At 40.0% G+C, this 21755-nt stretch overlaps 2 protein-coding genes across 14 annotated transcripts in view; both read right to left on the bottom strand.

Annotated features, from left to right (window-relative positions):
• Positions 1 to 14947, bottom strand: part of rasgrp3 (RAS guanyl releasing protein 3 (calcium and DAG-regulated)) — a 54753-nt gene extending 39806 nt beyond the window's left edge. Inside the window, exons 1-2 of one of the 2 annotated variants that reach the window (XM_077239471.1) lie at positions 14929 to 14947; positions 4367 to 4450 (exon numbers count right to left, since the gene is read on the bottom strand). The gene's annotated coding sequence lies outside the window, so the exon portion shown is untranslated. Of the gene's footprint in view, positions 1 to 4366; positions 4451 to 4567; positions 4612 to 14928 lie in introns of those variants that run through there. The other variant, XM_077239470.1, reaches the window with a different exon arrangement.
• A 467-nt stretch (positions 14948 to 15414) lies between these two features.
• ltbp1 (latent transforming growth factor beta binding protein 1) overlaps positions 15415 to 21755 on the bottom strand; it is a 90898-nt gene continuing 84557 nt past the window's right edge. For 8 of the 12 annotated variants that reach the window (XM_077239453.1, XM_077239457.1, XM_077239454.1 and 5 more), the window contains 5 exons: positions 19486 to 19623; positions 18434 to 18601; positions 17941 to 18099; positions 17711 to 17860; positions 15415 to 16586 (listed from right to left, as the gene is read on the bottom strand). In XM_077239453.1, coding sequence (XP_077095568.1) covers positions 16414 to 16586; positions 17711 to 17860; positions 17941 to 18099; positions 18434 to 18601; positions 19486 to 19623 — 788 coding nt within the window. In that variant the 3' untranslated portion in view covers positions 15415 to 16413. The remainder of the gene's footprint in view (positions 16587 to 17710; positions 17861 to 17940; positions 18100 to 18433; positions 18602 to 19485; positions 19624 to 21755) is intronic. The other 4 variants (XM_077239455.1, XM_077239459.1, XM_077239462.1 and 1 more) reach the window with 1 other exon arrangement.

The raw sequence follows: 21755 nt of genomic DNA, 5'->3' as shown, positions 1-21755 counted from the left end.
CAAGACTGAAATAAATTGAGGAACAACTATAACTCAGCTGTGTTCAGGACCAGGGTTGGTCATTGAATGAAAGTAAACATTACGATGAAAGAATTTAAGAACCCCTTTTCAGCTTATGCAAAGTTATAGGTACTTGAAATCTTTTACAAAAAGTATTAGAGTGGAATCAGATCTTAGGATGGTGCTTTGACATACATACAAAGGTGCTAAAGGGTTACCATATTTGTGTACCAGGTTATTTATATAGGACTTTCTCAAAGACATCTTTGCCCAGAATTTTCTCTTGAAGAGACATGCCAAATTATTGGAGGTTTAGAAAAGTGCTGTCAACACAATTGTCAACAATGCCTCAACACCTGCAAGTTTCAGAAGTTTGCAATCAAAAGTAAAAAGATTTCTCATTAAATTCATCGAAAACCACATGATCTAGGTTTTGATATCATCAATCACATACATTTTACCATTTTTCTATCAGCTCGTTTGTTGGTATTTTTATTTGAACGACTGAGGCATTAATATAGCTTTACTATGTACTACTGTTCACCCAAAGCGCTTTCCAATCAAATCAGGTGCAGGTGGATTTTACCTAAGGAATATTTGGAGAAACATTTGGGACAAACTTGATACATATCTGATACATATCTAAAAAAAAGCCACTTCAAATTTGGTAGCACAATAGAAGGCCGGCTTGTCTGTACTTTTTTGTTAGTAATCAATTTAATCTGTGAGCTTTTTTAATGTAACTAAATTCCAGCATATCAATATTGATTTCAATATTGCAATATCGCAATACTGATTTCAAGTTCAGTTCAATTAATATTCATCATCATATGACAAAGTGGGCCATGGCTACATTGAAGGACCCTTGTCCTTCCTTTCTCTCTTTCTTTCTAAGCGTGTATGTGTGTGAGTGTGACACTAGCAGCTGCTTTTCTGTCCTCCTTCCTGTTCATTCAAAAGGGATGCAGACCATCTTGTTTCGTCTTCTCAAGCCCAAAAAAGAACCGGCTAAACATAAACAATGAGCACATATCCTGCTCTGCCAACACAGTTTGTTTCACACTCTCACAGTGTTTGTTTTAAACAACTACGTGAACGTTAGCATCAGGCAATTGTTACTGATGTGTGCTGTGTCAGTAGACAAGAACAAAACGTCTGAAACCTCTTTATGAAGTACTGACATTCCATCACCCTGAAAAGACTGAATGATAAAAGTTTATTGCCTCTTTTAATGATTGGTATGTGGCTAAGGTTTGTGTCACATGAAAAGCAGTGGAAGATTTCAGGTCATATCTCTGATGAAACCATGACGCTCCTGTCTGAGAAGAATCCCATTTACCAAACATTCACTTGGATTTCAAAGAAAGATTCTTAGAAATTCCTTGAAACGTCCAAGTGATATGTTGAACTGCTCAGAGCCGGATTGTTTTGTTCTGTAATCATGACTAACCTATTTATCCAGTCTTCACACTTACAAAACACGTCCATGTAGCTTTTCTCAAAAGCTATGAAAGTCTTGGGTAATATTACACATGAAAAAACTTTGATAAAATCTTCACTCGTGTCTTTACGTTGAGGTAGATTGTGTTTAGGCTGTGTGACATTTTTAGACTCTCATGAAAGCATTAGCTAATGCGTGACAGAGAAATGCATGCATGCTGTTTGAATACGAGGAAATGTTACAGGTGCACTTTGCATAAATAAAGCACTGCATTATGCTTGTACAGTATGGCACAAGCAAGCGGTAACGTATGACTGAATCGAGGACAGCTGAAACAGAGCTAGACTGATCCAGGATCAGGGATCAAATGGTTTCTGATGTGAGGGCAGCAGGACAGGAAAGACTTTTGATAGGAGTTAAGTGCTTTTTGCTGTAACTCACTGCCATCTGGTTCAATTTTAGAAAGTGTGTGAATTTCTGTACCTAATTTCTAGTTAGAAAGAGGAAGCCTATAGAGTGGAATATTGAGGAAATAAAATTTGACCCTATTTCCCCATATTGTGAACAATTCATTGGTGCATATTGTTCCGGAGAAATAGGAAAGTTGTCTTTTGCAATCTTTAATTAAAAATATAACTTGATTCTGCACAGAATCTATTTTCCTTTTCCGCTGACATCATGTATGCTATATGTGGGCTACTGGATAATGTTAACCAATAGCCAAATAGCAAACACGCATATGGTCTGTTTTTATTCTGGTACATAAAGTAAAACGAATTTAAAAAGACGAAATATGTTAAAATTTACTGAAATAAAATAAGTGGCAAATGGCCATTTTTACTGACTTAAATCAATAAAGAAGTGTTTTTTATTCAATGAATCTCTAAACTGAATAAAAAGAAATAAATAATAAAGTAGATCTGTGTTTAACCATCACATTTAATAGAAAACAGCCACTGTGAGGTCACTCAAAAAAACACGAATATTGGCTGTATCAGCAAAAGAAAAACTTTGAAAGTGAATATACTTTTGCGAAGCTAGTCCAGAATCACTCTGATATGGACAGAATCCAGACATGCGAGCACATACGCAGCAGGGCACAAACACACATCAACACTCTTGCTCTATAAATAGCCTGCCATTTTACTGGAAACAGGAGCTATGGCTCACAATCGCACTGCAAATAACATTGATAAGTGAGACGGTATAGAGATAGACGGAGTCCAATGGCAGGAAAAAAAGGTACTATGAGACAGCATATGAGGGAAAGTGGTGGAATGAGGTAGTGGAGTGAGACCCACCATGCTACAGACACCTGCCTACACTTGCTGTCAGAGACTCTGTGTAACTGCAGAAACAACAGCTCTGTGAATGAGTGTGTGTTCAGTGCTAGTGTGTTAACAGAGCTTAAATATTACTATTTGCTGATCCGACCCACAGATTACCAGCACAGCAAACAAGTTTCCTTTAAAGGACAGAGGGTTATTATTCACACCACCTAAATACTGACAAACCTGAGACTACTATTGTTTTTATATAAAGTTAATTATAATAACTTTATTTCAACTCCCTTAGTCAGATTTAGTTCTACTCAATTTGTTCCCAAATACAGAGTTTTTATTATATGTCAAAGCTATTATACAGCAATTCAACATCATATAGTTCACATTTAGATATTTATATGTGCATGTGTGGCTAATTTCTGCACAGAAAAACATACAAGAGCTACATACAGAAACACTAGACCTGTGGGCTCTGAATTGGGTCCTCACAATCAACAGGTTAAAAACCACAGGCTAATGCTGGGATATAATTTACATGACCTTTTCTCAGCTATTTGCTTCATGGAAAATTTGATGAAACGATGACTGTGATTTTTCCATAAATGCATTAGTGAAACACAGACATGGTTAATAAAACCAGTGAGAATGAGCTACTGAGATAAACGAAAGAGAGAAAGTATGTGTTTGAAAGAAAGAGTCAGTGTCTGTCTATGTGTGCGAGTGAGATTCAGAGAGAAAGTATGTCCTTGGGCCTCGATCGTCCCTGTGACTTATAAACAAAAGTTGAATGTAAAACAACATTTTCAAAACATCATCTAAGCAGATTGCAATGTGAACTGTCTAAAATCAGCAATTTTCTCTCTCACACACAGACTGTACGATGACAAACCTGACTTAACTACAAAAAATCAAGTTCAGGTTACCCTAGTGCTATGTTGAAAATGATGTGTATGCTAATACACATAAATAAATTCAAATAAATATGTTGATAAATTACATATAGACATTTATCTATATGGAGAGAGAGAGAGAGAGAGAGAGAGAGAGAGAGAGAGAGAGAGAGAGAGAGAGAGAGAGAGAGAGAGAGAGAGAGAGAGAGAGAGAGAGAGAGAGAGAGAGAGAGAGATGCTAAACATAGATAAATAAATACTAAAAATATAAACTCATCCCCAAAACAAAAGTATATACACACAAACTAAATGCATGCACAACATCACACCTGTGTACTCTTTGCACAACATGATGATCAGACTGACCTACTATCCACTCACCATCAGGACTGACCAATGAATATCAGTGTTTCTCACTGGCTTGCATCCTATTATCACATAAACACACTGCAACACAGCACTGTACAAGAGACAACAAAACATGATACAACACAAAAGTTTGTGACCTTGGAATTCCTCAAATCTCTCCGATTGCAACATAATTGCACTGAGAGTGTAGAGTCCTTCTGTACTCTTCAGATGATCACATTAATGCCATCTGACTACAGACCACACACATTTCAATGTGTAAACTGCATAGTTAAATCAACATGTCAAAGTTTATCATTAATTTGTGTTTAACCACTGAACTTTATACTAGGCTTTAAATAGGAATGACAGTCTGTTAGGTAATCAAAAGAAAGAGAACTTACCTGCCAGTGGAGATCACTGGAGCTCTTTTGACTCAGCATAGGTGTGAATCACACAGCGCAGTTTATCTACAAGTCCATGCCTCCCTTAAGAAGAAATAAAGACAGAAAGAACACTGCATGTCAGATGCACTGTTCAGTCAGATCAAAGCGCACACAATCAACAACAGTGTGGTGTGCAAGAGCCAAGCATGTGATACTGACCCCACACAGATGCATGCTGCCTCTCTCCTCCCTTCGCTTTCTCTGGCCCTCCCCTTCACTTCCACCCCTCTTTCACTCCACCCACCCCTCACTTCCCTTCGCTCTGTCTCTTCTCGCTCCATCAAACAATCATTCTGTACCTTTCTCTCTATTTCTGTCTCTCTTTCTCTCTCTCACACACAGTTCCAGTGTATTAACAATAACACGCAGAAAGCAAAGGAATCCTGCTGGATTGTCCTTCAGCTTATCTTGGAAAATCATCAGTAACAAATAAAAAGTAATATACAGTGATGGCACTGGAATAGCCTATAGTAATATGCTAGCTGGATAAATATCATACATAGTACATAGGCCTACAGGTTTATTGGTATTTGTAGCCTACCATGGTTTCTATATGGCACATCAAAAAATACCATGGCATATTATAGGCTACAAAATTAATAGATGTTGGTTTATTGGTTGGTTTTTTTGAGGTCAGTGAACTTAATTCATTGCCTTATTATGTGTGCTTTGAGAAAAAGATTTGCAGACAAATTGTGGCGGCTTATGCACGATTAATCATAAAAAAATCGCGATCTCGATTCAAAGACACGCGCAAAGTTGTTCCTTAAAGCTGCTGTCTGTAGTTTTCCCTCTTTGTCGCCATCTCTGTTCGAAATCTGCAAATGCAGTTATTAGCGGCGTCACTGCGCCGGTGTGGATACGGTCATTCGGAATCACAGATTCTAGGCTACTTTTTATTTGGAAGTATGACAGACATAAGAAATTTCACCGGAAAAGGTCACCTGAACAAGTAAGTAACATCCACTTTTGTTCTGACCAACTAAGGGGGGAAAAAAGCATTGCAGTAAATCGCACTGATTAAATCTGTGATGAATAGGGAAATTATTGGAATTTAGGTGGGATTAATGTACACTGCCCCTTAATCTAAATGAAGGAGTGTTGCGTAATTAAATTAAAGAGTACAGCTGATGTGTGAGGAGTTGATTATTTAGGGATGTTTTGAGTACTGTTTGGGAGAAGTTCGGGGAGCTCTCACTTGTGGGGAAACGCTAGACGGCCACTCGGGATAATTAGTGTCTCCGGCGGTGAAGATAGACAGTCAGTGGGGGGGGGGTAAATGTGCTAGATAGTCAGGGACGCGACTTCGGGCTAGGAGAGCTCCTAATCGGTGTAACTGATAATTGCAAGCAACGGAGAGACTGGAGAAACTGATTCTGTCAGTCAAGTGATGCAACCGAAAGGCTCCTGGGTATCCTCTTTGCTGGACGTGAGCCAGTCTGCATGCGGGCCAATGGACTGAATGGAGATTTCTTGTGTATCCTTCTCGCCAGGACTTGAGCTCGTTGCTTGTGGACCAACATACTGAGCAAGGGGGGTAATGTGTTTTATGAAATGGTATTGTGTTTTAACCATTAATAAAGAGTTGTGTTAAACTACCATCCTAGTGTGCTGGTCTCTGCCTCCCCTGAATATCATGCGGTTATTACACTGGTGGCAGCGGTGGGAGTTAATCCCTAACGATAATAAAACAGCCTTACGATGGAGGGCAGAGATGGACACCGGGATGTGTCAGTGACTACCCCATCTACCTCAGCAACTGTTAAGCACCTTCGTCTTTAGCCACAGCCGCATCATCAAACGTGTCTATGGCACGTCCGGTATTTATGCCGGAGACCTTTACCGGCACGGGTCGGGAATGGTCTGATTGGAAGGAACAGTTTGAGATGGCAGCTGTGAATAATTGGAATGAAATTGAAATTTATGGCACTTTTATTATCAGGGCGTGCTCTAGATATTTATAGTGGCCTTTCGTTAGAAGCCAAACGCAGCTATGTTTTATTGAAAGACGCTTTAGGTAAATGTTTTGAACCATGTGAAACTGCAGAATGGAATCGTGTTAGTTTCTCGTCCCGCAAGCGCATGCCGAACGAAACTTTACGTGAGTTTGGTAATGCGCTGCGGAGGTTGGTGACTAAGGCATATTCTTCAGTAGGTGCAGATACACAGGATTTATTGGCTAGAGATCATTTTTGCACATGTGGGAAATGGGGAGATTCATATTCAATTACGCAGTGTTAAACCTATCACTCTAGAAGAAGCAATTAATATTGCAAGTGAATTCAAACTTATTAAAGGGTTAGAACAATGTACGAGTACCCCTGATGCTCGAGTGCGTGGTTTACAAATTTCTGCGGCAGAAAGTAAGGCAGATGCGCTGACGGAGGTGGTGGATGCGCTTCGTAATGAAGTTCAGACGTTGCAAAAATCTGTACAACAACTTTGTGAGGCAGTTCCTACATTAGTAAGAAATCTCATCGTTGAACCGTCAACTATAAGTGGGCCTGGGAAAAGGCAGGTGCAGCCTTTAGGAGGCGGTTGTTGGGAATCTGGATGTAATCGGCATATTAGGAGAGACTGTCCTTATGTGCAGGGAAACGGGAGGGGGAAGGCATTTGGCCTATAATGCCTGCCCCCAATACAAGATCATTTTTTTCATTTGGCTTCATCGGTCCAAAGCAATTCGGGGATTTATCTTGCTGCTAAATTTGGTGGGTGTGACGTCAAACTTTTAGTCGATACAGGCGCCCAAGTCTCAATAATATCGAAGCAGAGGTGGCTTACTATTACGAATGGTGGGGCTCACCTTGAACATCATGAGGGCGTGGTTAGAGTGGCAAATGGGGGGAGGATGCCGATTTTGGGTCGCTGGCAAACGGTATGTCAATTTGATTCCCTAACTGTCATCGCAGAGTTTCTTGTGGCAGATTTGGAGCCTCAGGAAATTCTGCTTGGCTCTGACTTTTTGTTAAAATATGGCGCTATTATTAATCTCGATCAAAAGACTTGTCGGTTGATCGGAAAACAGATTCCCCTCTTGTTTGGCAATAATAATGGTATTCCACCTCGTAGTGAAGTTTTGATTACAGGGGCGGTGGAGGGAGCGTCTGATAGTTTACAGGGCATGTTAGAACCGTCTTCCTCCTTTTATAACCATTGCGACCTTTTGGTGGCAAGGGTAGTGTGTAGGGTGGAGCAGGGTATTTTGCCCGTTCGTGTAATTAATTTCACTGATGACACTCATATTTTAAAGTGAGGGATGAAAGTGGGTAAGTTATTTTTTGATGTTGTGGTAGAGGGAGGGGACGTGGCTATGGGTAATAGGCCTACATTCTCTGTGGATACCCTTATAGATCGGCTAAATTTGCATGAAAAGGGCTTTGGGAGGCTGAAACGGGAGCGGTGCGCGAGTTATTGTGCAGGAATTTGTCAGTGTTTAGTGTAAATGATGCAGATTTAGGGCGGACACATTTAATTACGCATCAGATCGAGACGAACCTATTAAATTACCCCTGCGCCGTGTTCCCCTTCATCTACAAGACGAAGTGACTGAGCATATTAAGGAGATGCAGGTAAACAGAATTATACAGCCGTCATGTAGTACGTGGGGCGCGCCTGTGGTCCCTGTACGAAAGAAAGACGGGACCCTTCGATTTTGCGTTGATTATAGGCGGTTGAATGATGTAACGCAGAAAGATGCGTATCCCTTATCGCATATTGATGATGCGTTGGATAGCCTTGCCCATGCTCAGTGGTTTTCCACTCTTGACCTGGCTAGTGGATACTGGCAGGTCGAGGTGGATCCTAGAGATAAGCATAAGACCGCTTTTGTAACACGACAAGGGCTATTTGAATTCAATGTTTTGAGTTTCGGTTTGTGCAACGCGCCAAGCACATTCCAGCGCCTTATGGATTTGGTGTTGGTGGATTTACAGTGGACCACGTGCCTTGTTTATCTAGATCACATTATTGTTTTTGGGAGAACATTTGGGGAACATCTAGAACGGCTGGATGAGGTCCTCTGTAAATTACGCCATGCGAACCTGAAGGTTAAACCATCTAAATGCGCATTGTTTGCCACTCAGGTCTGTTATTTGGGGCACGTTATATCAGCTGATGGAATAAGAGCGGACCCAGTTAAAATAGATGCAGTGAGACAATGGCCTGTACCGAAGAATCAAACTGAAGTTCGGAGTTTTGTGGGGTTGTCATCTTATTATCGGCGATTTATTGAGGGGTTCACTGAAATTGCGCGACCATTACATCGCCTCACGGAGAAAGGTCGGAAATTTAAATGGGATGGTGAGTGCCAGCGGGCGTTTTTACAGCTTAAAACAGCCCTGGTGACAACGCCAGTTCTTGCGTATCCCGACCCGCACAAGACAATTATTTTGGACACTGATGCAAGTGATATGGGCATTGGTGCAGTTTTGTCACAAGAGGTGGATGGCTTGGAGTGGGTTGTGGCGTATGCTAGTCGAGCATTAACGAAACAGGAAAGTAGGTATGCCACCACGAAAAAGGAGTTGCTTAGTTTGGTAGTATTTACTAAGTACTTCAAGCATAATTTGCTTGGGAAGGAATTTATATTGCGTACTGACCATAGCTCCTTAAGGTGGCTTCCTAATTTTCAGGGGCTGGAAGGACAGCTGGCTAGATGGATTGAACAGCTGGCCAGTTTTCAATATAAAATTGTGCACCGCCCTGGGAAAAAGCTTGTTAATGCGGATGCACTTTCACGCTTGCCATCATTTGGTGCCAAGTGTGAAGGGTTTTCAGATCCACGTTTGGAGGTTAGTGCTTCTGTTTGTGCTGTATGTGAAATGGCTCCTTCGGGGGAGATCGAGGATGAGTTGGTGGCGGCGCAGAAGAAGGATGCCGTTTTACAGATTGTAGAACAGCTGTTGTCACGGGGGGAGGAGGGGTGTGCTGAAGCACAGACAAAAGCGGAAGTGAGAGGGTTTTTGCCCGTGTGGTATCAGTTGGAGGTTGAGCAAGGGCGGTTAGTGCGTAAACCGCCCCCTAATACAGATGCTGCATCAAAAATTCAGGTGGTCCTTCTGAAGGTGATGGTTCCAGAGGTTTTGAAAATGTTGCATAATTCAGTTACGGGTGGTCATCTAGGTGTGCAAAAACTGCAGGCGAAAGTGAAAGACCGGTTCTATTGGCCTGGGTGGTTTGAAGATTTAAAGAAGTGGTGTAGGGAATATACGGAATGTGCAGCTTGTAAATCTTCGGCGCTGAACGTTCGTGCCCCTTTGCAGCCTTCCTTTGTTTCTCGGGCCTTTTGAACGTGTAGCGGTAGATATCTTGGGCCCTTTGCCCTTAAAGGAGAACTCCGGGCAATTTTTAAGTTGATCTTGATCGTTATACCTTTGTGAGTACTGTCTATAGAAAAAAAACACGAACCGGATTGGTGCTTGCAACACGGAGATGTTCCCGCAAATGCCCAGAGCTCCCCCTCAGCTAAAACGGCAGTTATGGGGGCATATACATAAAGAGTGTCTTTGTGCCTTTTAACGGAAACAAAATGCAATTAAAATGTCTGTCTAAAATGAACAGGGCCCTTACATGTGAACAACATGCGTTTAGCAACTTAACCATTGTTTAAATTCACCTAAATAGTGTTTTAATCGGCTAGCTGTAGTCTCGCGCTGAAGTCCCGTGGGAACTCAGTTGTAGCCAAAGGTCAATAGTAGTGATGGGAAGTCCGGTTCTTTTCGGCGAACCGGTTCTTTCGGACGGTTCGTTTCAATGAACCGGTTCAAGAAATGGTTCGCGTTTGTGCCGTTCCGAATTATGGCAACAGGATGCGAAAATACAAAAACTTATTTTCATCGTCTTCCTTTCCATGACCTCGAGATTCTGCAGTTGTGGCTAGTTGTACTTCAACTTGATGCGCAAACTCCCATAGAAGTACTACGCGCTAAAGATTACCGCATTCGCAGCGAACACTTTGACAAGGATGATTACACAGACACAACACAACGGGGCCGGTTGAAGAAAAAAGCGATTCCATGGAAGAAGACGTGTGCAACCACTTTGGAGGTAATGTAAACTTTATTTATCCTTCCATTTGGGCGCTGTGTTTTGTCTGTGTAGTCATCCTTGTACGGCACAAACACGAACCATTTCTTCTTCACCTACACACTGCTATTTACCTTTGGCTACAACTGAGTTCCCACGGGACTTCAGCGCAAGAGCTAGTCGTCTAAAACACTATTTAGGTGGATTTAAACAATGGCTAAGTTGCTAAACGCATCTTGTTCACATGTAAGGGCTCTGTTCATGTTGGACAGACATTTTAATTGCATTTTGTGTCTGTTAAGAGGCACAAAGACACTCTTTATGTATATGCCCCCATAACTGCCGTTTTAGCTGAGTGGGAGCTCTGGGCATTTGCGGGAAAAGCTCCGTGTTGCAAGCACCAATCCGGTTCGTTTTTTTTTCTATAGACAGTACTCACAAAGGTATAACGATCAAGATCAACTTAAAAATTGCCCGGAGTTCTCCTTTAACTGTAGAGAAGAATAAGTATATCCTGGTAATTGGGGATTATTTCTCAAAGTGGACAGAAGCGGTCGCGCTTCCAAATCAGGAAGCAGTGTCCATAGCTAAAGTTTTGGGACAGGAATGGGTGTGTAGATTTGGGGTCCCACTCAGTATTCATTCGGATCAAGGTCAAAACTTTGAATCAAAGTTATTTACAAAGTTGTGTGGTTTGCTGCAGATGCATAAAACAAGAACTACAGCTTATCATCCGCAGTCGAACGGGATGGTGGAGCGGTTTAATCGTACTTTACACTCCATGCTGTCTTTGTTTGTGGATAGTAACCAGCAGAATTGGGACACGCTCCTGCCATATGTTATGATGGCTTATAGGAGCAGTACACATGCTACTACAGGGTTTTCGCCATTTAAGGTTCTGTTTGGACGAGAGATTGTTTTGCCGGTGGATGTTGTGTTGGGAGTGGGGGAGACAGAACGTTTTGATTCGGCAAATGATTATGTTGAGAAAGTAGCTGAAAGCTGGTCTTCGGTAGTAGAGGCTGTAAAAGCTCATCAACTGAAAGCATCAGGGAGGCAGAAACAATGTTTTGATGTAAAAGTTTCCCATCAGTTTTACACAGAAGGAGAATTGGTGTGGGGTGAAAAATAAGGTGCGTAAGCGGGGCTGTGTCCGAAGTTACAAAGGCATTTTGTGGGGCCGTTTGTTGTCATGGAGCGGGTTACGGAGGTCTTGTATCGAATAGCCCCAAAAGAAAAGGGGCATGAGCGAGTAGTGCATTTTAATCGTCTTAAACCGTATGTTTTTAATATATTTGCAGGAAGGCCGGAATTGCAGAGTGTTGGGGGGGATCGAATGTTGGCTCTGGATTGGGAAAGGAGTATGCTGCATCCTGACCCTGCACTACTGGCTGATTCTACACTGCATGGATGTGGCTGCAGCCCTTTCTGGTGACAGCTCTTGTGTGGCTGTACCTATCGAATCTGTGGGCCGCGAGTCGTGGTCTGGGACAAATAACGGATTTGTTAAAGGACGGTTGTCGCGGGCTAGGAGGGTACCGGCCCGGTTGTTGGATTATGATTTATCTGCCTGACTCGGGGACGAGTTCTTTTCGCCTGGGAGGGGGGTAGTGCGATGAATAGGGAAATGATTGGAATTTAGGTGGGATTAATGTACACTGCCCCTTAATCTAAATGAAGGAGTGTTGCGTAATTAAATTAAAGAGTACAGCTGATGTGTGAGGAGTTGATTATTTAGGGATGTTTTGAGTACTGCTTGAGAGAAGTTCGGGGAGCTCTCACTTGTGGGGAAACGCTAGACGGCCGCTCGGGATAATTAGTGTCTCCGGCGGTGAAGATAGACAGTCAGTGGGGGGGTGGGGGGGTGGGGGGGAGACTGGAGAAACTGATTCTGTCTGTTGAGTGACGCAACCGAAAGGCTCCTGGGTATCCTCTTTGCTGGACGTGAGCCAGTCTGCATGCGGGCCAATGGACTGAATGGAGATTTCTTGTGTATCCTTCTCGCCAGGACGTGAGCTCATTAATGTGGACCAACATACTGAGCAAGGGGGGTAATGTGTTTTATGAAATGGTATTGTGTTTTAACCATTAATAAAGAGTTGTGTTAAACTGCCATCCTAGTGTGCTGGTCTCTGCCTCCCCTGATTATCTTGCGGTTGTTACAAATCTAATGGTCGCTAATCATATCACGTCAAACCGTGCAAATTATTCTTTGTTGTCAAATTGTTAATGTTAACAACATCATTGCGTGACTATTTATGCACTTCAGATATTTATCCTTGTTTTCGAGAAAAAATCTCCACTTCCCACATCCTCACAGGCAATATAGTCTACTAGCCGAGACACCTTCTTTAATTGTGTGTACCAGATGTGACGTAATGACGTAAAGACATGCTCGAATTTCCCGCGGAATCCACAGTAGCACTGGAATTAAAAACATTATTATAAGCTTAGCTACTGTTAAATCGAGCTAAGGCAAGCAGATAGTTTTGAATACAGGCTGATCAAGTACTTGCTCAAAAAATGATTTTGGATAATTTTTAACCCAAAAAAGTTACGGACTGACGCTTGACAATTACGCTATATAAATTCATAAATATCTAATTCGAGGAAATAATTTTTATATTTCCAGTTCCTAATCGAGCAGAAATCACATACTTGGAATACCTACACAAACAGTAGAGTTGCACGATTAATCGTTAAAACCTATAAAAGCAGTTAGGCTATGAAACGGTTTCACAAACAGTCACACAGTATTATTTCTGTGTAACAAATATTCACATTATCACAGAAGTAGCCTACTGGAATAAAAGCTTCTAGTTTGGATATAAACACTGATGTCTACGGAAGCGATCAACAGGGCTCTCAAGTTTTATCAAAAGTTTAGAGTGAGATTTAGGGGAGGAGCCACCCAAATATTTGCAGCAGCGGTCCCTCGACCAAACCAAATTCGCCTCAATTTTGGCTAGCAGTTCAATTTTGCCTATTGTTCATAATTGACCCGCAGAAATGGAAATTATAACAATTGTTAAATCTGATAAAAAAGACAAATTCATCCAAATAAAATGAATAGTTATATTTAAAAAATACAAATTTATTGAAAAATAAAAATAAATTTGACCCCAAACAAGCCAAATGAACATCAGTGCTCAATGTACATAACATTGTGTCATAACAACTTGCCCTGAGCATGTATGTCAAGACCCAAACCGGTCACCTTTACAGGGGTCATCGGATGCCCATCTTCCACAAGTTGGTATGATTCTTTTGGGTCTTCATGTAAATTTTGTAACATACTTTGGTTAAAATTTCTCAATGGTTGTGTAAAACAACACCCTTTTTACCTCTTCAAAAACAGCTCTGTTCACAGTGACCCGTTTCGGTGCATGTCTCTTTAAATTATAATGAGCAACAACTTTTTGAGGATTAAAAAAAAGTGAATGAATTTTTTTCATTGCATGGTGATTGTGTCCACACACTGCAAAGACACATTTATTTGTAAATTCCATTTAAAAGTGTATTTTGCATCCGATGACCCCTTTTAAAGCAGTTGGAGAGTTTTTGAATGCATCAAAAATAATTTAACACGAATTTGGCTATACTCCTCAACATCAGCTCTCACTGTCTTTGATCACACGCAAGAGATATCGTCCAGGAATCGTAAAATCAAAATGCTAAAAATAAATAAAAAATAAATGAAATGTCCGCAAACCGCATTCATCAGATCGTTCTCTATCAACTTCCACTCCGTGTGTGCGCGTGTTGTCTAGTAACGAACGTGCTTGCAGCGGGAACACATAATTTACCCGGAAACAACTAATTCTAATTTCTGATTGGCTGGTAGCTGGCATTTAACTCTGTATAACTCGAGACAGATGCTATGAACTCGGCAGAGAACTTCCCTCCGTTTGCCTGCGCCTCGTCCATTAATTGTATAGCGGGACAAGTTCCCTTACTCCTCAGCGTGAGAAATACAAGGTGTGGCGTGTGAGCGTGTGAACGGGTTGAAATCCTATGGTTGAAATGCGTGTGTCTAGACTTGAGAGCCCTGGATCAAAATAGAGCAGATCACCTTTTGAAAGTAGCCTAACTTGGGCTTCAAATAACGATTGTATCTACTAGGCCTACATCGTTACGCCACTAGCTGCTGTGCACTAGTGAGGCGAAAAAATGTACTTGTCATTGAATCAAGAGATTCGTTCAGAAATTCAGAGATTCAGTGATGAAACAAGTATTAACTTTGAATTATTACCTTGAGCCTAAATAATTAATTCAAATTAATTAAACATTTTATAGGCTAGACGATAGGCCTATAGGCAAACATTTAATCAGAACCTCAAGTAGGCTAGGCCCAGCCTAAATTACACGTTGTTTTGTTTAGTTGCCTGTTCAGAATCAAATCCTGTTTGAAACCAAATAAAAATTGTGATTCTCAATTGTTTCCAGTATTCTGCAGCTCTACATGATAGTAGGCTAGCGTCGGTTTCACTTACCCAGATAAGCAGTCTTCTGGCCCACAGCGTTGCCATTCAATGAATATAGGAAACATAGCGCCAATGACCAATCAGAATCCAGTATTCCAGCCGTACAATGAGTCAACACATCCATTTGATATCAATGCCATTAGTTAAGTTGTCCCATTGTATTTTCTTTGAAAAACAACTGATGTCGACTCATAACAAGTCACCTAAATTCTCCAGATTACTGTTCAAGATTAACCGGTAGCCAAGACAAATGATATGCTTTCCATTGAACCACTTGTGACAACAGAACAATTTGGTGTAAATCTACTGCATTTGTTTTGAACTACACCATTATTTAAGGTGATGATAATGTAATGTTATTCTGCGGTGTTTCAGACCCCAACGATTGTTTTAAACATTGTATTTTCCTTTCTGTCTGCGACCCAATAACCCATATTAGGTCGTGACCCAATTGAGAAGCACCAATATATGTAGAGAACACAGCATAGCTAAATATGTATAAACACCATCTCTGATTTATTTCAAGAATTTTAATACATTATATGGATATTCAGAAAGTATTTATTCATGTACAAATTACAAATACATAGTTTTTATCAACTCTTCAGTTTAAATGTACAAAAAAAACAGAAAAAGAGTGAAAAAAACCCCACGGCTGTTTAATAGCAGCTTTGCAACCTGGCAAGACATTTCGCCCACTCTATCAAATGCAGTAAAAGATTTCTGTAAAAACAAAATACATAAAGGTTCTTCATTTTATTATTTTCTTTTTAAAGAAACATAATAATAATAATTTCTAGAAGAAAGGTGAGGTTAAAGGTCATGCCTGCTCCACAGGGCAGACATCTGCAGTGGACTAATGTCCCAGACACTGAGAATTAGCTGGCGTCTGTCATTAATACAAAGCAGCTTGTATAAAAAGCTTATTTTAAAGACATTTTGTGCTGTGTGTTTCTTATGACTCTATGTATTGCAGGTGTGTTCGTTTGTTGTGGTCTGCCTCACTAAAATGTGAAAGTAAAAAGAAGAAAAAAAGATAGCGATATAAAGAAAAATCAGCCGATAAACGATTTAGAAACATAATGAAAGAAGGGAAAGAACAATGAACAAAACAAAAGAGGAAATGGAAAGAAAGTAAAAGTGGAACTAGAGAGTCTGGCTTTTGCACAAGTAAAATATCCACACACTCGGTGTCTCTGACTGGGTAAAATAAAGCAGTCCCCCAGCTTAAAGTCATAGGGTTTGTCAGTTTGCTGAAATATCACCTCTGCTATGTTCAAACAGTCTTTCTACTTCCTAATACAGTAAAAAATAATAAACTTACATAGACCAATAAAACACATTTTATACAGTTCTCTCATAGACACCATTAGATAACACATTAAACTCTTCATCTCAAGTAGGACTTCTTTCTATGTTTGTTTTATACAGTGCAGAGTATATGGGCCTTGATTAAATAAGAGTGTTTTTAGTATATCTTGCGCCATCTGCTGGTCACTCCGTGCTCGTGCTGGTAGCATTCTGTCTGTGAGGAACGCAGTAGTTGTGCTGGGCGGAGTGGACAAAGCCTGGCAGACACACGCATTTATATGAGCCTTGCGTGTTGATGCACTTGCCGTTCTTGCAAAGAGACATCTTTGTATTCAGTTCTGAGCATTCGTTGATATCTGGAACACAAACCACAAAGAGTTTGCGACTCAACTTCACCCTTGACAATTCGAATAATAATTATTTTAGTTTTTAGGGTAATAAGTATTTGTTGAAAAGGTGAATGGAATTTCATTGCTAAAGCAAAATGTGCATTCTTTAAAAGACTGAAGAGATATTTTAGAATGGCAAACAGACAAAAACATTTTATTTATTTTTTTACAATACTACTGGCAAAACACATGTGTATCTTTAACAACATGTTGTCATATCAACAACCAGTCAGACACTACAGTACACTGACTGATCTAAGTCCCACATTTACCTAATAGTAAGCTGCGGTTGTGTTTATTTGTTCTGTCACTAAAATAACGATATAGAGTAATAAAGAGTCATTCATTTGAGAATTTGCAAACACTAGTTGAGTTGTATGTTTTTGATTCACTTAAAAATAACTGACCCACAATCATTCATTTAAAAAATGGACTACACTGGTTGTTCAGTAGGTTTTTGATTCACTAAAAGAACCAATTCATAAGAATCATTCATTTTGGAAACCAGACTTGCTGTAAATTCTGTAGCCGTGTTGCGATGTCACTGAATGAGTATTGTCATTCTTCTTTCTTTCTTTCTTTTTTTCCCCCAACTGGTTCTGAATAGAAACCAGTTCTCGGTTCCCAACCCTAATAAAAACTCTGTTATATCGTTTATCATCTGCTCAGTCATGCCTCATTTCAGGAGATTAGCTTCTATAATCACGTCACTTTTCTGGGATAAGATGGGAAAAGCAATTTTGAAGTTGCCTGATGAGGTTTTGAATCACTCCCAACCCTTTTGAGCTTGTATGCCTTAACATCCACAAATGAAATCCAGTCACATAAAATTACTAAACATACTAATTAATTAATTATGTTTATCTTATTTTTTAATCTAGTTTTGATTTTATTTATCCTGAAGCTCAGACACTTGTGCAGGAAAATTTGCACCCAACCGCACCTAATTATTAATAAAAGCACAGATTTTTCTATTCTTCAAATAAATGATTTAGGGTTGAAACGATCTGAAACGTAAACCTGAGCTAATCCCACCCACATCCTGAAAAAAACAGCCTAATCCCTTCATGTGAGAATCTGCTTTTGCTCACCCACGCAGGCCATGCGGGACATGTCGAGTGTGTATCCATCGAAGCAGTCGCAGGTGTATCCCTCCTGCACCCGCACACACCGTCCGTTCTCACATCCGTTCAGCACACCGCATTCCTCTGCTCGCAGTCCTTCAAATGCGTCATATGGATCTGTGAAGGAGAGAGAGTCTTTGACAGAGTACATTAATGACAGGCTGAACTATTTATTTAAAGTGTATAATTTTACTCACTTCTTGGTGCTTCATAATCGTCAAAGAAGGGCAGCGTGCTGTCAGGATTCGGGGGCCGAAAGTCATATTCAGGGCTGATCTCGTACTCATGAAATGGGCCAGGAACCAGACCATCCTGACCATATGGCTGACGGATATTACACATAGTGGCATAGGCAGCTGGATGACAGTGAAAAAGAAAGTTTTGTTTTCATCTATTTTCCTTTGTGTTCGCAGGTTCTTTGTGTCTTAGCGATTGTGCAAGAATATAATTCCAGGGCAGTCAGATCATGTAAGACAATCCAAACGAAATATATGCTGAAACTATACAAGAACTATAGAAATACTATACACAGTGGGTGTACTGCACATAATTATACTGTGAGTGTATTGCTCAATGGGACATTTAATGTAAACAAGGACTCAATATAACATTGATTTAGATGTTGATGTACTGTAAACAGGCATCCGTAGATGTGAAAGGTGCTCATTGGGGAAGGTTGTGTATTTATACCTGTATTTTTCTGGGGACAGAGAGCACAATCCATGCCCCAAGCATCTCCGAATAAACAGCAGCACTCTGTGAATGTGGTTTGTCTGCTGGCGAAGGGCTTTGTGCAGGTCAGCCTTTCTGTCACAGTCTCCCAGCAAATACCTTCAAACACTTCACCTTCTCTTTGCTCTGTAAAAACACAAACAAACTTCATCTGATCTTTTTGAGTAAATGTGCATTTTAAGTATCACGCAAATGACAATTACAGAATGCTGAAATTCACTTGTTATGTAAACCGTAAGTAAAATAAATCCATAGAAAGCACAATGCAATGCGTAAATCAAAATGTGACAAATCAATATGGAAAATTCCTTTCTTAATACTTTTATTACAGTGTAGAAATAAGTTTTGGCAGAATATAAGGCAATAATAAGGCAATGGCAGAAACAGTAGTGCTCATGAACCAAAGCTTCTTTTTATGCCTCATACTACTTGATTTCTAAAGTCTAAAAGAAATGGCACTGCTTTTTCTGACCACCCTCTAGATGGCAGTATGACACTGTATTGTTTTCTGATTAAGAAATGACCAAATAATGATCTCAGAAACATAAGGCAAATTATCGCACATTGGGGTTGTGTAAAATTTAAGTGTTTAAAATGTAAATTGTTGGGTTTTAGAGGACAGAATACAGGTTTTAGAGAATCTAGGGTTTTGATTAAAGGATTTAGAGCATTGTTTCTCAATCCAGCTCCTTGAGGAAGCCTAACAGTGTCAGATTAGTTAGCCACCTAAAATATGCACACTCAATTCAGGTCATGGAGAACTCGATTAATAAGATAATGAGATAAATAAGTGTGGTAGATAAGAAAGACATCTAAAATGTGCTGAGATGTAGGCCTCCAGGATTGGGAGGATGGAACCATCCATTAAGGCAATGGAATTTAAGAGTTTAGGATGTGAGTTTGATGGTGTTTTATGGTGTGGTTTTTCAGAGTGCAGGGCTTTAGAGAATAGGGATTTGGTAGTGAGGTGTTGGGTTTTCAGGTGCATAATAGTTGATGTAAGACTTTACCTGCTATGGCGGGTGAAATGCAACGGGCATTGTCGGACGCAAGAACCAGGGGAGGAGTGCAGAAGCACTGATATGACCCATATGTGTTCATACATTTACTATTTACACAGATCGACTCATCTGCACATTCATCAGCGTCTGCAGAGCCCAGAGGCAGAGAGATAAACAAAGATAAACAGACTCAGTGAGCAGGTTCAAGTTGCTCTCAATATACACGATATAAATGCAAAAAACGACAATTTCACCAGAATTCACCACTTCTGCAGTTTGGAAAAACAAAACAAAAATTGCATAAATGCACAAATAAAAATTATACAACGGGGCTGTTAAATGCTTTATGCTGATTGGTTGACAAAAGCCAAGGTGTGCAGTTAAATATAACTACTAAACTAGTTCCAGGCAGGTTGGGACCGCATTACAGTTCCATATCACTTTGCCAAATTCAGTTATTTCAAAAGTCCTTTTAGCCTACAGCAGCAAAAGAACCAAAACCCACAAAGGTACTGGCCAGGCGAGTAAATAAACAAATAATAGGATAAAAATGACAAAAGATTTACCACGGAATTATGTTCTATTATCTATGGAAAGCATGCTCTTCCTCCCACTTTCTCTGTCATTCATACAGAACACAGACTCACACACACGGAAACATGTATGCGCACAGAAACTAAATAGTTGTCATTTTTAGTGGCGAGTAATAGAACTGTTCTTGAAGCAGTTAAACTTATAGCTTCACTATTAGTAGAGATTCAATCAATCTTTCTCTCGCTCGTAACTATATGAATGGCTGTTACTAGCTCTAAAATTATGTTTTGGAATCAGCAACTGAGGCTTAGATTGAGATGCGAAAGAAATTAGTCTTACACACTAGAGCATTTTAAGGAACAAAAACCTGACAAATGTCTTGAAATAAAACATCTGAACAATGTTGTGAGGTGTAGTAATCGTAAGAGGAAAAATAAACTGACAGAATAGAATACTCTAATTTAGTATTAATTATGCTATTATATTATTTATAAATATTTAAAATTAGCTTTGGTTTTTTCAGTTTCAGTCATTTTGTGCATTTGTCATTTTTATTAGTTTTAAAAATATATATTTCTATAGCTTTGATTTATTTGTATTTCCATTTTAGTTTTAGTTATTTTAGTACTTCAGCTTTGTTTCAGTTAGTTGCCAAGGCGATATTTTGAGTTTCTAATATTTAGAATTTATTTTATTTCAGCTCTATTTCAATTACTTTGAGCTTTACTTTCAAATTATTTTAGTTTTTGTTTCAGTTAACAAAAACAACACTGATAGGGAGATCACCAGACCAGACCATAACTAAAAAATTATATATATATATATATATATATATATATATATATTGCTTTAGTCCAACTAAAATGTGAATGAACTTAGTGTGTGTTTGTGTACATAAAACCAGATCTTCCCACAATATGCAAGTACAATTTTGCGGCCTCCTCCAGAACCTCCACCCACTTACCTGGTGTTAAAAAGACTGACACATGAAACGAGAGACATATTTGTATGTGTGTGTAAATGCATAGTTGAGTTTGGAGAGTGAGTAGGTGTTCATATGTGTGTGTGTGTCAGAGGGTGTAGGAAATCAAATGATTGTGGCTACACTGAATATGTGTGTGAGGCAGTCAGGGGTGTGGCAGTGCGGCCGGGTAAGACTCCTTGGCCGTGGGTCTGCGGTTTGTGTGAGTGAGTGAGTGTGTGTGTGTATGTGTGTTTAGGCAGGCAGACAGCCTGCGGTGCACCATAGAGCTGTGGCCTGGATCATAACGGCTGTGCCGCCCTGACCGATCGCGAAATGTAGCCTTTGACCCAGCTCACACACAGATATAACCTGCCATCAAGACACGCATAATGTGGCCGCAACCCACAAGCCGCCAGCTGCAGCAGGTTTAAAACTTAAATTTAAATCCAATTTGGCTGATTGGCGTTATGGTGAGCCAAACTAGGCCAACACTTACACACACACACTATCTATTTAGCATGTAAGCGCACACACACAGCCACAGACACACACAAACACAGACACAGACACAGAGACACACACACACAAACACACACACAAGCCTGTCAATCCAATCCAACAAAAGAACAGTGACAATTCAAGGCCAAACATCACAAGCAATAAACGGCTAAAGCAGGATGCTATAAATAACATACCCTTCTAAAATTGCTTGGTAACTTTTCTAAAAATACTTGGACTAAAATAAAACACTTTCAAGTAACTTTTTATGTTTATGAATACA

The sequence above is a fragment of the Siphateles boraxobius genome, unplaced genomic scaffold (assembly GCF_051911475.1).
Source record: "Siphateles boraxobius isolate OS27281-9 unplaced genomic scaffold, OSU_SipBor_1 22, whole genome shotgun sequence".
NCBI classification, from domain to species: Eukaryota; Metazoa; Chordata; class Actinopteri; order Cypriniformes; family Leuciscidae; genus Siphateles; species Siphateles boraxobius.
Note: the sequence above shows the minus strand (reverse complement) of the source record. Positions and strands in the feature narration are given on the sequence as shown.